General features: G+C 55.5%; 2 protein-coding genes and 1 non-coding gene across 8 annotated transcripts; 2 read left to right on the plus strand and 1 right to left on the minus strand.

Annotated features, from left to right (window-relative positions):
- Positions 1-1,597: 1,597 nt before the first annotated feature.
- Positions 1,598-11,418, minus strand: ABHD15 (abhydrolase domain containing 15). Of its 4 annotated transcripts, none has more exons than XR_004078069.2 (3): positions 8,759-11,417; positions 5,300-6,383; positions 1,598-2,096 (listed from the first exon to the last, which is right to left on the minus strand). XR_004078069.2 is itself a non-coding variant. In XM_081805500.1 (3 exons), exons 1-3 carry the CDS (start codon positions 9,625-9,627, stop codon positions 2,069-2,071), a joined length of 1,419 nt encoding a protein of 472 aa, XP_081661626.1. In that variant the 5' UTR covers positions 9,628-11,418; the 3' UTR covers positions 1,598-2,068. The 4 variants fall into 4 exon arrangements, 2 of the variants coding, with proteins under 2 accessions (XP_081661626.1, XP_006740962.1); XR_014140589.1 differs by having other exon boundaries at positions 5,232-6,383; XM_081805500.1 differs by having other exon boundaries at positions 5,862-6,383; positions 8,759-11,418.
- Positions 2,015-2,087, plus strand: TRNAR-CCU (transfer RNA arginine (anticodon CCU)). Its single transcript has one exon. It is a non-coding gene; the product is annotated as a tRNA-Arg (tRNA).
- Positions 11,419-11,530: 112 nt separating the features above from the next.
- Positions 11,531-15,649, plus strand: TP53I13 (tumor protein p53 inducible protein 13). Of its 3 annotated transcripts, XM_006740898.3 has the most exons (7): positions 11,532-11,730; positions 11,921-11,989; positions 12,216-12,257; positions 14,120-14,248; positions 14,375-14,569; positions 14,654-15,218; positions 15,310-15,649. In XM_006740898.3, exons 1-7 carry the CDS (start codon positions 11,659-11,661, stop codon positions 15,420-15,422), a joined length of 1,185 nt encoding a protein of 394 aa, XP_006740961.1. In that variant the 5' UTR covers positions 11,532-11,658; the 3' UTR covers positions 15,423-15,649. The 3 variants fall into 3 exon arrangements, with proteins under 3 accessions (XP_030892074.1, XP_006740961.1, XP_081661627.1); XM_031036214.2 differs by lacking the exon at positions 11,921-11,989 and having other exon boundaries at positions 11,531-11,730; XM_081805501.1 differs by lacking the exons at positions 11,532-11,730; positions 11,921-11,989; positions 12,216-12,257 and having other exon boundaries at positions 14,119-14,248; positions 14,361-14,569.
- The last annotated feature ends 317 nt before the right edge of the window (positions 15,650-15,966 follow it).

Genomic DNA, 15,966 nt, shown 5'->3' on the forward strand with positions numbered 1-15,966 from the left:
CCTGAGCTGAAGGCAGAAGCTCAACCACTGAACCACCCAGGCGCCCCTGCAGATACTTGTTCTTAATGGTAGAGGGAGACAGAGTTGCAGAGGGTGTTGAGGCTATGCAATAAACAACTTCAAGGGTTCCATTTATAGATTAATGTGCATGGCTTCCCCACAGAGGTGTGTACTAGAGCAGCTCTGAGGACAAATTCTTTCCCCTTTTGTTACCATCCTTTACATTATGAAGTCTAAAATGGGCATTATTTATACTGTCATCTCAGCCAGGGACTAGGAGAAGGCAAAGTATGGTATAAATAGCACTGATTTGAGTTCTGGTCTTTAGCTCCATCACTAATAATGGTGAGATCTTAAAGTCACGTCTTCTCTGACCATCATTTATAAGAACTAGGAAAACAGATGGGTTTTAGCCAGCAGAACAAATGAACCAGCGTGAAACCTATTAACTATAACAAGGTTATTGAGTATGTGTATGTTTGAGAAGGGGGTGGGGAGAGTTTGCCTTCAATTGGGCAACCCAGGACCCAGCTCATGTCGGCCCTTCCCAACTTTGCAGTGGAATAACTGGAACTTCTTGGCCTTATAAGAATTGGGAAATACATTCTGATCTGAAAGCAGGTAACACCTCATGATAGAGGTCTTTGAGCTCTGGTTGATGAACTAAGTAGACTTGGAGAATGGGATCTCACCTACTTCTACTATTTCATTATATCCTAACAGATCTCCTAAATTAAGGCCTATTGGGGCGCCTGGGTGGCTCACTTGGTTAAGCGTCCTCTTGATTGCAGCTCGGGTCATGATCTCAAAGTCCTGAGATCGAGTCCTATGTTGGGCTCCTCACTCAGCGGGGAGTCTGCTTCTCCTTCCTCCCCTTCTCCCCCGCTCATACTCTTCACTCTCTAAAATAAATAAATCTTAAAAAAAAAAAAAAAACAGGGCGCCTGGGTGGCTCAGTCGTTAAGCGTCTGCCTTCGGCTCGGGTCATGACCCCAGGGTCCTGGGATCGAGTCCCACATCGGGCTCCCTGCTCAGCGGGAAGCCTGCTTCTCCCTCTCCCACTCCCCCTGCTTGTGTTCCTGTTCTCGCTGTCTCTCTCTGTCATATAAAATAAATAAAATCTTTAAAAAAAAAAAAAAACATTAGGGCCTTTTTATAGTCTCAGTCTTTTCATATGGAACAACTTGTAAAATAACTTTCCCAAAGACACACATGTCACAGATAAAGTAGAAACTAGAACCCTCATCTCCAAGCTACTTCAGTACTCTATATTCAATGCCCAAATTACTAATTGCTCAGTGGGAAATATCTCTGTGTAGGTACCATCGATGATCAGGGAATTTTGAGCTTGCTGGGAAATTATTAGCCCAGAGCAGGAGGCCTGGTTGTTGATTAAACAGAGCTGCCACTGGTTAGTGTCAGGAGACACAAAGCTAGATGTACAGAAGTGAAGCAACAGCCAGTGAATACAGAATGTGCAGGGAGGCTCTGTTAACCCTGCAGGTCGGTAAGCATGTATGGCTCAGTACACAGAGGACTTCAGAAGACAAACAGTGCCTTTGTTTCTGGAGATTTAAAAAATAATGACATTCCATCGTTGCAGGGAGACTGCAATTTATTATTCAGAAGCAAACAAGTTGGAGAGAAGTTTTTGTTCAACCACACTAGTGATAAGTACTAGGGTATTACCTCATTATCATTATACAGGAAGGCTGGAGGCAGAGGGGCTAGAGACATTAAATTTTGATTAGTGTTAGTGTCTTTGTTTTAATGAAATTCCACTTTTCCTTCAAACTTAGTTCTTCCTGGACACTTTAAAACATCCTCTGGTCACTTTGGCAAGGTTATTTTCATTAAAATCTTTATGTCATCTCCCAACTCCCAGAATCTGTATCAGGTCTGTGATCTTGATTCTCAAGCCAACCAAAAGTCTTTACAACCCACCGAGCTCATTCGCATTATTTCAGTTCACTGACTCCCAGATGACGAGAGACCTTCTATCCAATCTTGGGGCGCCTGGCTGGCTCAGTCGGTAGAGTATGCGACTCCTGATCTCAGGGCTGTTAGTTCAAGCCCCACGCTGGGCATAGAGCTTACTTTAAAAAAAAAAAAAGAAAACTCATTTAGGACACCCTTATTTCTTGGCATATGTCCCCAAACAGGAGTCTAGCTTACATGTCCCACCAGTGACGTGAGAATTCCTGAGGTGTTCATTCCATCTCTGGGCACTCCCTGTGTATAACTTAGTCTCGTCTCTGCCAATGGTAAGAACTAGGGAAGATTTCTGATGCCATCCTTTGTGGCTTGGCTAGGGAATCACAGATCCTTACTGGCATTGTTACCAAGTTCTACCCAAGTGGCCAATTGTATCTGCTTGTTTAAGCAGGGAGAGGAATCCATGCTAAAGTTCATTTCTAAAGGAAGATACCAAGGGTGGCTGACTGATGAAAGATCTGTGGTCTGGGTGGAAGATAAGTAGAGAGGAGCTTCTGACTCGGGGGTAATTTTGAGGTTGTCTATAAAGCCAAGCTGATACTTCCTGTGTCAAGGCCTCTTTTTTAACAGTACTCAAAACGGATACCTTCACTCAAAACAGAGATGATAACTCCTCAAAGTGAAGATTTGGTGCTTTCTTCTACATACCATCATCTCTGGCCAAGATACCCTAGAAACCTATGTATAAAGAACATAAAATACTAACTCTCTAAGAGAATTAAGTCATAGCAAGCACAGTCTTAGGTCTCCGAGATCAGAAGCCTTCAGAAGCAGTCCTTTGCTTCCTGCATTCTGATCCAATGGGAGGAGACAGGACTCCATCTACTTCTGAGATCATACCTCCTCTAAACCATTGTGTTTGGGGAGTTGTTGTTTTCTCTTACCACTTGAAGGTGGTTATAAATAATGAAGAGACCAAAAGGAAGGCAAGCAAGTGAATGAGGCCTGCGAGGATCGCTTAAGACTCGAGACCTGGAAAACCAACTCAGTGGTACTTCTTTGGGTTGTCTTAGTTTTATTTTGTTGTTTGTTTCTTGTTTCCTCAAACTCATAACTTGGGATTTTGTTCAAGGGTCACATATTGTCTCAGAATAGTGTGCCTGGGTTTCTTCCAGCTGGTTTCGTATGATTAGCTGTTCACCAAAACAGAGCCAATATGGGCGATTCCTTCAGTGTTAGACTGAAGTTCAGGGTCACCCAAACCTGCTTGAACAGGAACTGCACATTTTTGGCAGAATTTGCTGAAAAAACAGTGATGGAAAGATGAGAAAGAAGTGGCTTCCTGGGCGCCTGGGTGGCTCAGACGGTTAAGCGTCTGCCTTCGGCTCAGGTCATGATCCCAGGGTCCTGGGATCGAGTCCCGCATTGGGCTCCCTGCTCCTTGGGAGCCTGCTTCTCCCTCTCTCTCTGTCTCTCATGAATAAATAAATAAAATCTTAAAAAAAAAAAAAAGAAGTGGCTTCCTGAGATAGGTTATAAGCACATGTGGCACAGGGGACATGGAGGAGAAATACTTAAGAGTCTCTGTATTAGGGCTGTGGGTCCAAGGGAATGAATGAAGCCTGGGCTGTCGCTGAAAGAAAAATGTTACATGTATATACCCCCACCCCACCCCTGCAAGCTTGGCTTTCTTATAAAAAGGAAAAGAAAACCACTCACAATTTCTCCAAAAGCTTTTACCTTAAAGAACCAGAGTCCCAAGGTATCCGGCCTAGAGAAATAATCCAGAGCTCAGCCCTCGGGGCCTCGTAAGCCCGACAGTTTAAAACCCACTGGGCTGCCCCCATTTTGCGGTCAGTTCTGAATGATCCTGGGGTCCCGCATGGTGGGGGGCGGGGAACTGCAGCACCCTAATTAACTGAAATCCCTACTGTACCAGATGCTGGGGGGAGTGGGGTGGCCAGACGTTAGTAATTCTTCCTCAGCAAGCCCCTAGATAGATGGATGCTGTAAACGAGCAGTAGAATGGCTTCTTTAGATTTCAGTTCCTCATTATTTCTCCTGCTCAGAAAGGGTGAAAGAATGTCGGATGGGGACCATGGAGGAGGGGGAGCAAGAAATGAGGAAGGAGGGAAGTGATTTTTTTCATGACAGGATAATGTGCCTTAGATATAATTGAGCATTGTCTGCATCTCAGGTGAGATTCTGGGATAGTTCAGAGTTTCTTCCTATTTTATTTATTTATTTGACAGAGAGAGACACAGCTAGAGAGGGAACACAAGCAGGGAGAGTGGGAGAGGGAGAAGCAGGCTTCCCACGGAGCAGGGAGCCTGATGCGGGGCTCGATCCCAGCACCCTGGGATCATGACCTGAGCCGAAGGCAGATGCTTAACCACTGAGCCACCCAGGCGCCCTAGTTTCTGCTTATTTGATCTAGAACACGGCTGGACTAAGATTATCCAAACCTGAAATTATGGCCCCTGGAATTCCTCATACCGAGCCACAGGACATGGCTTTTGATAACATCTCTCCTCTTTAAAATTGGTTTGCTGTTTGTGAGGCCAGGAGGGAGCTTCCTGTTATAACAGGTGTGTTCTTTCTTGATGACAAATTAAAACTTCGTAGCAACACCTAGAACTAGATGTCCTATGATAATGTTTAATGGCCTAATTCAAACCAGGATGTGGGGATCAATTCGTGCCATGCTTTGCTTTACTCTGATCTTCAGCATTATTCCTCACAAAACCAAACACCATAAAACCAGCCCCTGAGTGGCCAGATCCAGGAAGAAGCTTTTTCTACATCGACACGGATGGCCTTTTGAATAAATTGAGCAGAAAAAGCGTGGTAATGTGAAATATTCATAAGTCACTGATTAAGCGTTTGCCAACCTCTTGCAACTTTTGTTTTCTCTGGTCCCAGATGTCTCTCCAGGCTCTGGAAAGGAAGTGGCTAGAAGTAGTGTCAGAAAAGAGGGCAACAACCCAGAAAACACCAAGGATAGCAGGTTTATACTCTTCACCACCTAGGAGAAGCCTGCACGGCAGAAGAAAACCAGCCCTGGTTAGGACTTTCTGGAGTAATATCCAGGAACGGCAATGGAGGGAGCAGCCAGAGTGCCCCAGAGGCTGGCGGACCCTGTGTGCAAGAACTCCCTCTTCCTAAAATCATCCTGAAGATCTCCCTAGGCTTGAAGCCCTAGTCTGAAGCCCCAGATCAGCCCAACGGAGACCCGCAGGACTGGTCTGGAAGACCGGACCTCAGCCTTCCAGACGACGGACACACACTCTCTGTACCTTGCGGTCCTCACCAGCCCAGCCTCGGCACCGCACTTAACTGCCTCGGCCGCCTTTCCCACACTCACGCAAGACTGACGCAGCCCCGTGGCTCTAGGAGGCCGCTTCCACGGCGGCCACAGCATGAAGTCAGCAGAGTGCCACAACCACAGAACCGAATGAAGGAAGTGGGACTGAGACACAAACATCCTGTCCTCATGACATTGAGTGGCTCCAGCTCCAGAATCAGGGTCGGAGGGCTGATTATTTATGTGGGGCAGAGCTTCCCGATGACGCACATACACCCATTTTCTCTAGAGTCCTCGCTAGGGACGGAGCATTTTCTCCTGAGTCCTTAGACTCAAAGGGTGCTATTCTTTGGCTTAGGAGGTCGGTGACTGGAGAGCGTCACAGTGACAGCCCAGTTGCGGACCAGGAAGAGCTGGAATGTGTTGAGCAAAGCCTGGGGCAGGAGTGTTCTCAGGGTAAAGTGAGCACCAGCTTGCTGGAAGTTCCATCTCTTTCCACAGACCAGTCTAGGAGAGGGGGGCTGAATCAGAGGCAAAGGCCTCCAACTGCAGGCCCCCTTCCGTCCTCACGGCCTTTTCAGGACTCTGGCATGCCCAGCTCTGTTCTTGGGCCAGGTCTCACCTCGTATACGATCGCTTCCAGCTAAAGATCTCCTCCAGATTGGAAGAGGGAGAGGCCTCCCTCTTCTGCAGGGTGCCCCAGCGACGCCGGCCCCCCAGGAACGAAGCTCGGTGCCTGCTCAGCCCTTTCATCCTCTCTTCCGTCCGGAAGAACTCAGTCAAGGCCCGGAAGTACTCCAAGATGACCTCATGGCTCCAGGCTGGCAAGGGCTCCTGGCGCAGGAAGCCGCAGTGGCCTCCGTGGTGACTGAGCAGGAGGAAGAAGTAGGGGTTGTTGTGAAACAGTTCCGTGGGCAGAAAGTGGTCCGGGGGCCCGCACACAGGGTCGTCAGCGCTAGAGATACACAGAACAGGCACGGCGGCCTCGTCCACATCCCGGAGGGGGTCGTTGTGGTCCCAGTAGGTGTCCCAGCTGATGGGGAAACTCTTGGTGTGGCAGAAAAGGGTCTCCTCAAACTCGCGCAGGGAGCGGCTCCTGAACAGTCTGTGGGTGTCCACGGTGTCCTGCAGGGCCGAGACGTACCTGGCAGCACGACGCGGAACAGGGAAGGTAGGAGAGAGAGGGAAGAATGAGAAAATGGATCGACAGCAGGAGCTCCAGAGGGGCAGGCCGCAGGCCAGATTCTGGCCACAGAAGCATCCTTTGGCCGTATGATACTAAACTTCCATTTCATTGTCATCATTTAAAGATTTTATCTTGGGGCGCCTGGGTGGCTCAGTGGTTAAGCGTCTGCCTTCAGCTCAGGTCATGATCCCAGGGTCCTGGGATCGAGCCCCTCATCGGGCTCCCTGCTCGGCGGGAAGCCTGCTTCTCCCTCTCCCTCTCCTCCTGCTGTGTTCCCTCTCTCACTGTGTCTCTCTCTGTCAAATAAATAAAATCTTTAAAAAAAAAAAAAGATTTTATCTTTTTAAGTGAACTCAATGCCCAAAGGAGGGACAGCAACCCTGAGATCAAGAGTCACATGCTCTACGGACTGAGCGGGCCAGGCACCCAACTGTCATCATTTAAAACCAGGAGAGTTCACATACACTGCAGATATTTGGGATCTCTTGGGAAATGGAAAGGTCTGGCAACATGGGCTGGCATTCAGGGCATTAACCTGCCTAGCCCTGGGGCAGCAAATGACTTCACAGTGGCTGATCCATAGTGACAGCTCTCCTCCTGACCTCAACTCCCGACCTTCTAGGCAACCTGCTTTGAACCATCACCTCCTGAACCCCTCCTAGAACTCCCTGGCTCAGACTATTCAAGTGACATCCCCCCCATCATTAACATTTTACTTCAGGTTATATTAGTCTGATATTTAAAGGTTAACATGCTGCCCAGATAATGGCAAACCTTGAGCAGTGATACGGGTATTCCTAGAGAGGGCTGAGCGGCAGAGGAAGTAGCCAGGAGGGTAAGTTCCCACATGGGAGCCTGAGAACCACTGCTCTGGGGAAGAGGGACATTTTTGCTGTTTCAACCTCCATGGAGAGAGCCTGGCACCCTGACACGAAGGCTAGGATGGGCAGCTCAGTGCTTTGGGTGGACCAATCCAGACTTAGCCAGTTGCATTTGGATGTGTGTCTCTGGCAAACATTCAAAGAGGCTTGCCCTGAGTTTTCCATCCTAAACTTCCATGGGCAGGACAGACCCTAAAGGTCTGGATTTCCTCTCCACTTCCCTCACCTTATCCGTCAGCCGGTGCCTCGAGTCAGCACTGGGCGGGGGCGGGGCGGGGAGACACACGATCATTTGGGGATGGAAACTGGCAATTAAGCCATATGAGAACGCCTTGCCTTGGACTGCTCTGCTGTGACAACACTTCGGGCCATTGTTGAGCTCAGGGTTTGACCTTCTCAGAACAAAATGGGGCAAGGAGAAAAAGAGAAATCACAATTGCTACCATTTTTTGAGCACCTACCTAGTGCTAGGATTTGAACTAATGTGGGTCTGACTGTACATCCCAGGTCTTTCTGCCTCACCACACTTTCTGCTTGAATGTCTTTGACCTCATTTTGCCACCTCCTAGGAAGGCAACAGTGCAAGCTGAGGCCTGGTCATTTGCTGTGGGAATGGTCGTTCAGGCCTCTTCAGTGCCAAAGCCTCACCTGTCAACCTAATGGTGGATTGCTCTCCTTTTGGAGATTTTTTTTTTTTTTTTTTAAAGATTTTATTTATTTATTTGACAGAGAAAGACACAGCGAGAGAGGGAACACAAACGGGGAGTGGGAGAGGGAGAAGCAAACTCCCTGCCGAGCAGGGAGCCCGATGCGGGACTCGATCCAGGGACTCCAGGATCATGACCTGAGCCGAAGGCAGTCGCTTAACCAACTGAGCCACCCAGGCACCCTCCTTTTGGAGATTTTTTAAAAAGTATGTTGACATATTCTTTACATTTTTGGATCAATATAGAGGAATATGCAAAAACCTTTGTGGGGTCCAGAAAATGTTAATAAATCACATACCACCAAATTTCTGATTCCTGTCACCTCCAGGCTCAGACGCTATAAGGAAACATTCTGGACAGACAATCAGTTGCAATTGCTTCCAGAACCCTCTTTGCTGATTTGACAAGCTGTGGGTTAAGTGGTAAACTTGTCTGGTGCTGCCTCTGCTTACAGGTGGGGCACGTGCTCAGGTTGCTGGGACAGCCTGGGGCGAACCTGAGGCCATGGGGCCCCATGGCAGGAGTCCCTGTTCCAGCATAGTGATGTTAAGTCCGTCCATAGCTTTTAAACGTGTTTCCCTGGTTCTGTCTAGACTGGAGGGTTTGGACAGCCTCAGAAAGTGTGTGAAGAGAACTTTGTCCAAATTGCCCTAAACCTATGTGATTCGATTCCAGGCAGGGCCGTTTCTTCGTCAGCCCAAGATCCCTATTTCCCTCTTGCCGGCCTGCGGCCTCCGTTACCCACCTGCTGAGGGCCACCTTCTGGTGGAGCAGAAAGCCCCGCTCGTAGGGCCAGGGCAGGCCGGCCTCAAACCACTCGCGGCAGCGCAGCACGGGCGAGATGCAGGCAGCGCCGGTCACATAGCTGGAGGAGCCGCACTCGCCCAGGTAGGACAGCAGAAGCGCCGAGCCCGAGCCCTCGCTCACCGCGAACAGAGGGGCCGCCGGGTGTCGGAAGCGGATGTAAGTGACCGCCTCTTTGAGGTCGGACGGGTCCCCGAAAGGCTGCAGCCGGGGGCTGACCAGCGGGCAGCCGTGGTGGCCGCGGCGGTGGAAGATGACCGGGTAGTAGCCGCGCTCCAGGGCGAGCAGGCAGAGGCCGAGCACGTTGCGAGTGAGGCGCCCCCATGCACTGGGGATCACCAGCAGCACCGCGGGGAGGCCCCCGGCGTTGGTGACCCGCCGGCCCCGGGGACAAGGTCCCACGACCCAGTCCAGGGCCACCAGCCCGTCGTCCGCTAACTGCAGGTACTCCCGGGCCAGTTCAGGCCCCGGCCCTACCGGCAGCACGAAGTGGCAGAGGGTCTGCAGGTGGGGCCCGGAGAGCCAGGAGCGCGGGCGCGGCTCCAGCGCAGTCGAGCGTCGCAAGGCGCTCAGCAGGCACTGGGCCAGCGCCGACGGTTTACAGATGAGCCTGCACCCGCCAGGCAGCGGCTCCCGCCCGTCGCTGAACGGGGCCGCGGCGCCTCCGCCGTCCGCCTCCTCTTCGTGGTCCTGGCCGCGGGCCCCCGGCAGAGTCCTCGCTCCGACGGCGCGCCGCAGCCGCGGGGCCAGCAGGCCAAGCAGGGCGAGCGCGGCCAGGAGCAGGGCGAGAGCGGCGCCCCACGGCGGCATGGCGAGGTAGGAGAGCTCCCGGCTCTGCGGGCGGAGCTGCCCAGGGCTCTCCTGCGCGGGGGTGGGGTGGGCGGTGGGCGCTCGGGATTGGCCGTGGCCCCGCAGAGGCAGCCAGTTCGGGCCCGGCTCCCCTCGCCCGCCTCCCCCCACCCCAATCCCGCCCCAGGCCCTTTGTACAGCGATTGCGACAAGCCGGAGCAGAAGGTGAAAGGAGCCTAGGCCACAAAAAGGGAGCGAGGACGCGCCAGCGAGCCGGAAGGGAGTGGGGAGGGCAGCGAGCTGAGGAGTGGGGTGTTGGCGGCACAGAGTGGGGAGACTCGGATCGGGGCACGGGGATAAGCATCAGAGTCCCCGCCGACCCCTCCCCTCGGCCCCGCTTGGTGTGTAGCTGCGCGGGGAGACCCTGAGTCGCTGCGCCCTCAGGGGCCGCAGCTGAGAAGTAGCAAAAGGAAGTGAATAAACCACAGCTCCGGGCTTGGGCTCTCGGGCTCCCGCGGGGCCGCTGCAGCTGCAGCCGGAGCCACTAGCCGCTCCTCCCTCCCCAGGCTCGGCCGCGCTCTCTGACCTCGGTGTTTGTCTCGGCCCTGCGGGCACCCTCAACTGCGCTAGAGCCCGGCCCGGCGGGGGGTCCGTCTCCCGGCCAGCGGGGGCTTGGCCGGCGTCCCGCCCTACAGCGGGTTTGCTGCCGGGGGCTGCTCGTTCCCTGGCCTGCATCAGCGTACCGTCCGGATCCCCCCCGGCGCATGGGGCTCCCAGGAGGGGCTTCAGCTCATGGAAATCCTCAACACCGCTCCCTGAGAAAGACTTCCCCAGAAGCAACAGCCCCAAACTGGGGGAAAAGATGCAGTCAGGCGCGCTGCTAGGGGGATGCCTGTCACCCTGCGATGGGGCTGTGGCAGGGGCTAGGTTGCAGTCCCTTCATCACTTCAGTAGCTGGCAATTACAGGGGAACGAGGGAGGGATGGGTAAGTAACCCCCTTGTAAGTCACGTTCTTGCTCTATTTCGAAATAACCCACTTTCGCTCTATTTCGAAGTTTGAGGCTGGGCATCTCAACCTTCGCCCTCCACACACGTTCCCGTATTTCCTCAAAATCCTGAGCCGGGCCAAGGAGAAGGGCACTGGAAAGAGGGTAACAGAGCCGCCCCCCCCCCCCCCGCCCTGCAGGGGAGGTCCGGCCAGCGCTCCCTGCTGGGGGCGAAGCCTGTGACTCCTCCACCTCACGGTGACAAATGTCTCCCTGAGCACACGCCGGCTATCGCTGAACAAACAACGACAAGAGCGGAGGCGGGCGTGGGGGAGCAAAGCAGCCCAGACCCGGCTTCGGCTTCCTGGGAGTTCTGGGCCTGGGGATGGTAGAGGCCTGAGACCCTCCGAAGCTCCTCTGGGTTCGGGCCCTATTTGCGAGGGCACGGGTGAGATGGACTGAAGGTGAAGCTCTAGAGTGGGGACCCTCTTCCTTCCGCAGCTCGGACTTCTTGATTCTGCCCCTCTTCTAGCTGCAGGTCACACGTGTCTGAAGCGGGTTTGCCGGAGGAGCGTACCGGTCTTCCCTCCGGGGCTACTCGGTCCACTGGGATCCCATTTCCCGCCCTTCGCCCCGCTCCATGATCCCACCCAGGCACTGCAGCTGCGCTCTGCAGGCCGCGGAGACGCGCTGGGACGAAAGCGCGGGCGAAGGAGGGATCCCCGCCTGTCCTGCAGCGCGGTGCACTGGGGCCGGGCTCCTGCGCGAAACTTTTCCGGCTTCGAGTTTAGGACGCGTGCGCGCAGGGTCCGCGGTTGTCGGCAGGCATTGGGGCGGGGCGGAGGCGGGGCGAGAGCAGTACGCAGCTGCGGGGGCGGGGCGAGGCGGGGGGCGCGCGGTCCTGGGGCGTCGGGGCGCGCGGTCTGGGGGTGGGGGTGGGGGGGCGGGACGGCGCGCGCGCGCTCGCCCGGGGTCTACGTGGGCACACGGGCGGCGCGGGGGGCGACGCAGGGGCGCGCGCTCCCTGGCTTGCGGGGCGGCGGGCGGATCCCCGGGCGGGCCGGGATGGCGCCACCTCCGCCTTCGCCCCAGCTACTTCTCCTGGCAGCCCTTGCGGGGCTCCTAGGTCCCAGTGAGGTAAGGCGACCCGCTCCCGAGCAGGCTTCGGCCTGGGATCTCAAAGCGCTTTGCCGAAAGTTCGTCCTGGAAGGAGTGGCGCGTGGACAGGGGACTAGGAGCCCTCCCCTGGCGGGCTGGGCCTGGGAGGGAGAGGGCAGGGCCCCCGCCGAGCCCAGTGCCACAGCTCTTCTGTGCCTTGGACCCCCAGGTGGTGGCTGAGCCGGAGGAGGAAGCGGGAGCCGGTTGTCCCGAGGGCCTGTGGCCTCTGCCCCCGCAGGTGGGAGCCTGGCGGGGGGGTGGGAGAGAGGGGTGTGAAGGAGCAGCCCAGCCCCGCTCTGGCCTCGCGGCGCCCTCCACAGTCACGCTCTGAGGACCTCTGCCGGTTCCTCTGGCCGTCGGTCGCCAACGACTCCCTCCCGGCCGGTGGTGTGGGGCCTGCTGCCCCCCCGCCCCGCACGGAGTCCCCCCAGCTGCTCTAAGCCCTCTTTTCCCCCCATGCATAGGTGTCGCCCAGAGTGACTTACGCGCGGAGGAGCCGATGGCCGGTAAGTGCAAGGCGGGGGCCGTCCTCGGTGGGAAGGCGCGAGCTCCTGGCAGGCGTTCTCCGCGGTTTCTGCTCTCCAGCTCCATTCTCCACCACTTCCCTCGGGAGGAGACAGTGCTCTCGGGCCCAGGACGGGGAGCCGCGGGCCCCTGCCCTGTCGGTGCTGCGTCAGGAATGCTGTCGGGTAGCTGTCTGCCCGTAGGCAGGAGGCTGCAAGGGCAACTCTGACCCAAAAAACAACCCTTGCCCCAACTCTGCTGTGTGACTGTGGGACGGCTCCTGACTTCTCTGGGCCCCAGTTTCCTTAAGGGGATATTAATAACGTCCCTGCTCCCGAGGACTAAACGAGCTGTGTGTGATAGCACCTGGGGGGAGTAGGAAGCTGTATGAGGTAGAGTGTGCCCGAGGTTACCAGGCACCAAACGGTGGGTTCGCCTTGCATGGCCGCCTCTGTTTTCGTTGCTAGTGGTCAGTTAGCTTCCCTGTCCCTTTGGGTTTTCCTTTCGAAACATCTAACCCCCTTTTTTTTTTTTTTTAAGATTTTATTTGAGGGAGAGAGGGAGGGAGCAAGAGCGTGGGGGGGAGGGGCGTGGGAGAGGGGCAAAGGGAGAGGGAGAAGCAGGCTTCCCACTGAGCAGGGAGCCCTGATGGATGCAGGCTCGGATATGGATGCGGGTCCCACAGATTCTGGGATCACGACCTGAGCTGAAGGCAGATGTTTAACCGAGATGAGCCAAAACATCTTTTGAACCTTGTAGTAGCTCCAGGCCAAGAAACCTCATGCCACCTACCTGATTCCTTCCCTCAAACACCCTTTCATTAAATCATTCCACTGTTCAGAAATCTTCAGTGGCTCTTTATTCTCATCTTATCATGGTCATACCCATCTGATGCCTCTCCCCACCCCCACCCCCAGCTTTTTCAGGCCCTGCTTAAATAAACCTAATCTGACCTCCCCAAATCTTTGGTTCCTCTCTAGTTGTGTTGGTCTGCTCACCACACATGTGAGTTCCAGGCTCATTCCCATTGCTGTACCTTTGCTGCTGCTTATTCTCCACACTGGGCCTATCCTGACCTGAAGCTGAAGTGGGCAGCTCCCTGCCCTCCTGCCATCCATCCCATCCACCTCCAAAGCCCAGTCAGCTTTCTTGCCTGATCACGCCAGCCCTTACTCATCACCTTCTCCAAATTCGTGTAATGCTTACAACTTAGCTCTTATAATTGAGCAACTAGTCACTTTGAGTTTTATTAGTTTGCTCTTTCATGTGCATTAGTTTGCTCTTTCATTTGCATTAGTTCTATTGCCCTGAGTTTCCTTTACATTCCCTGCAAGCAGAGTCCAGGAGTTGTCTTTTGGCATCTCCTATAGCATCTGGCACAGTGCTGAGCATCAGGTCAGCTCAGTCAAAGAATAATTAATAATTGATGAAGTGTTTCCATCGTGGGATTGTGTACCTGCTGCCTGAGCGCCCTGTATTTGGATGTTTGGGGGGAGATTGAATATATAGATAGAGTCAGTAAATAGAAGGTCTGGTGTCCCTGTGGGGGTTGCTTCCAGTCTGGACTGGGGATCTGTGGAGCCGCTATTGCAGGTGCAGAGAAATACAGCTGAAGAGTGGGGTCCGACAGTGTTAACTGTGAGCTTTGAGGGGTGGCACCTGATGGAGAGGAGGGGTGAGAGGAACACTCAGAGGCAGAAGGGTATGCCCGCCAGCACCCAGGGCTCTTTGTCCTTTCCTGAGTCCTGAAGATGGGTCATCTGGCCACCCCGGGAATCCCTTTAAGCTGGCCCCCCAGGATGGGAGGCCTTGGGATTCTCAGCGCCCTGGGCCTGGCGTGACATCTCCATGCTTTTTTCTCTAGGCCGAGGATGTCAGCTTCCTGTACCACCCCTGCGTGCACCCCTGGCTGAAGCTCCAGCTTGCCCTCCTGGCCCGCGTTTGTGTGGCCCAGCCCTCGCTGGCCCCTGACTCTAGCCTTACTCAGGAGCGGGTAAGTGGTTGATGAAAGGTGGCTGTCTGGCTCCGGCAGAGGAGGTAGCCCCGTGTGCAGGGGAAGGAAAACTCGGGGACTTCTTCCTACTTGCTCCCCACCTTCATCTTAGCTCCCCTTTCCTAGCCCCTGGTGCTGGCAGCATGGGGGGTGGTGCTGGAGATGGCGTGGATAGAGCCGGCCTGGGCTGCCCACCTGCTGAAGAGGAGGCGGCGGTGGAGACAGAGGAAGGAGAAGGCATGGCTCTGCTCTGATGGCCTTTCTGGGTCCTTGGTGCCAAGGCCAGGTAGAGGGAGGCTGTGCTGGAGAGGGTGTGTGCAGGTGAGGGGTGCTGGGCTTGGTTGGTGGTGGGGTCATTGGGCTATCTGGGCAGGGAAAGGGTGACTCCTCTCTCTCTCCCCAAAGGCTCCAGCCTTGGCCTTTACTCTGCGGAGCTGGCGGCCCCCCGGTGCAGAGGAGGCAACTAGGGGGTCCAGGCCCCTCCCTCCTGGCGGTGCCAAGAGGCGTGGGCTGCGGGCTGCCCTGGGTCTCCAGCCCACCCCCTCGGGCCTGAGGTTCCCCTCTGCTTCCCCTCGGAGCTTGGAGGCCAGGCAGCCCATGTTGGCAGCTCGGGGTAAGGGGGGTGATGCGCCACCTGTGCCCACTCTCCGCTTGCTGCCTGAGGGGCTTGGAGGCAATGCCAGCTCCAGGCTGGAGGCTCAAGTGTCCAAAGGGCAAAGCAGCCCAGGGGGCTGCACCTGTCCAGCGGAGGCTTCCCCAGCCCCTCGGGCAGCGGCGCCTCCCGTGCCTCCGCGGGTGGCCCGGGGCCCCACCCCGCGCACGGAGGAGGCTGCTTGGGCTGCCATGGCCCTGACCTTCCTGTTAGTGCTGCTCACTCTGGCCACGCTCTGCACTCGGCTGCACCGAAACTTCCGACGCGGGGAGAGCATTTACTGGGAGCCCACAGCGGACAGCCAGGACACGGTGGCTGGTGAGCAGTTACCCTCCTTACCCACCCAGCCCAGCCCTGGCCCTCCCTGGCCTCGCTGCCATTCTCTGACCGGTCCCCACCCTGCCCGCAGCTGTGCTGAAGCGGAGGCTGCTGATGCCCCCCCGCCGGGTCAAGCGCTCCCGCCGGAGACCCCTGCTCTCGCCCACCCCGGACAGCGGCTCAGATGGGGACAGTTCCGACTGACGTGTCCCAGCCCTGCCCCTCTGTCAGGTTTGCTTTGTCACCCGGGAGGCCGCGACCTCTGCCACGTGGACCCTGCGCCGGACCGCCCCCTGGTGGCCAGACGGAGCAGTCCCGCCTGAGCGTCGCGAAGGGGCTTGTCCCTGTGGTGTGGTTTGCTTCTCGCGGTGGGGAAAGGGGCCCTTTCGGCCTCCCTTGCCTGTGTTTCTAATTAAATTATTTTGGTAGAATCTGGGGTTGAGCTTGTGCGTCTGCCACACAGACACTTCCACCGGGACACTGTCCTGGGCCACATAGGTTTTGTTTGAAGTGGGCGTTTACAAAATCAAGTTAGGCACCTGCCCGCCTGCCCGCCTCCTCCTGCCCACCCGGCCTTAGCCAAAGTTTTAGGAGCGTGAGAGAACCTGGCATGCTACCACGGTGGGGAGGGGGAGGTGGTGGTAGTTACAGAAACCACCCAGCTCCTTTTCTAGAACACAAGGGCTTCCGTTTTGAGTTTCGGGTCTAGAGCAGCTGGAGTCTTCACTTGCTTCATGCTCTTGCCAGG

This window comes from Leptonychotes weddellii, chromosome 15, assembly GCF_054177405.1.
Source record: "Leptonychotes weddellii isolate Sample4059 chromosome 15, ASM5417740v2, whole genome shotgun sequence".
Classification (NCBI taxonomy): Eukaryota; Metazoa; Chordata; class Mammalia; order Carnivora; family Phocidae; genus Leptonychotes; species Leptonychotes weddellii.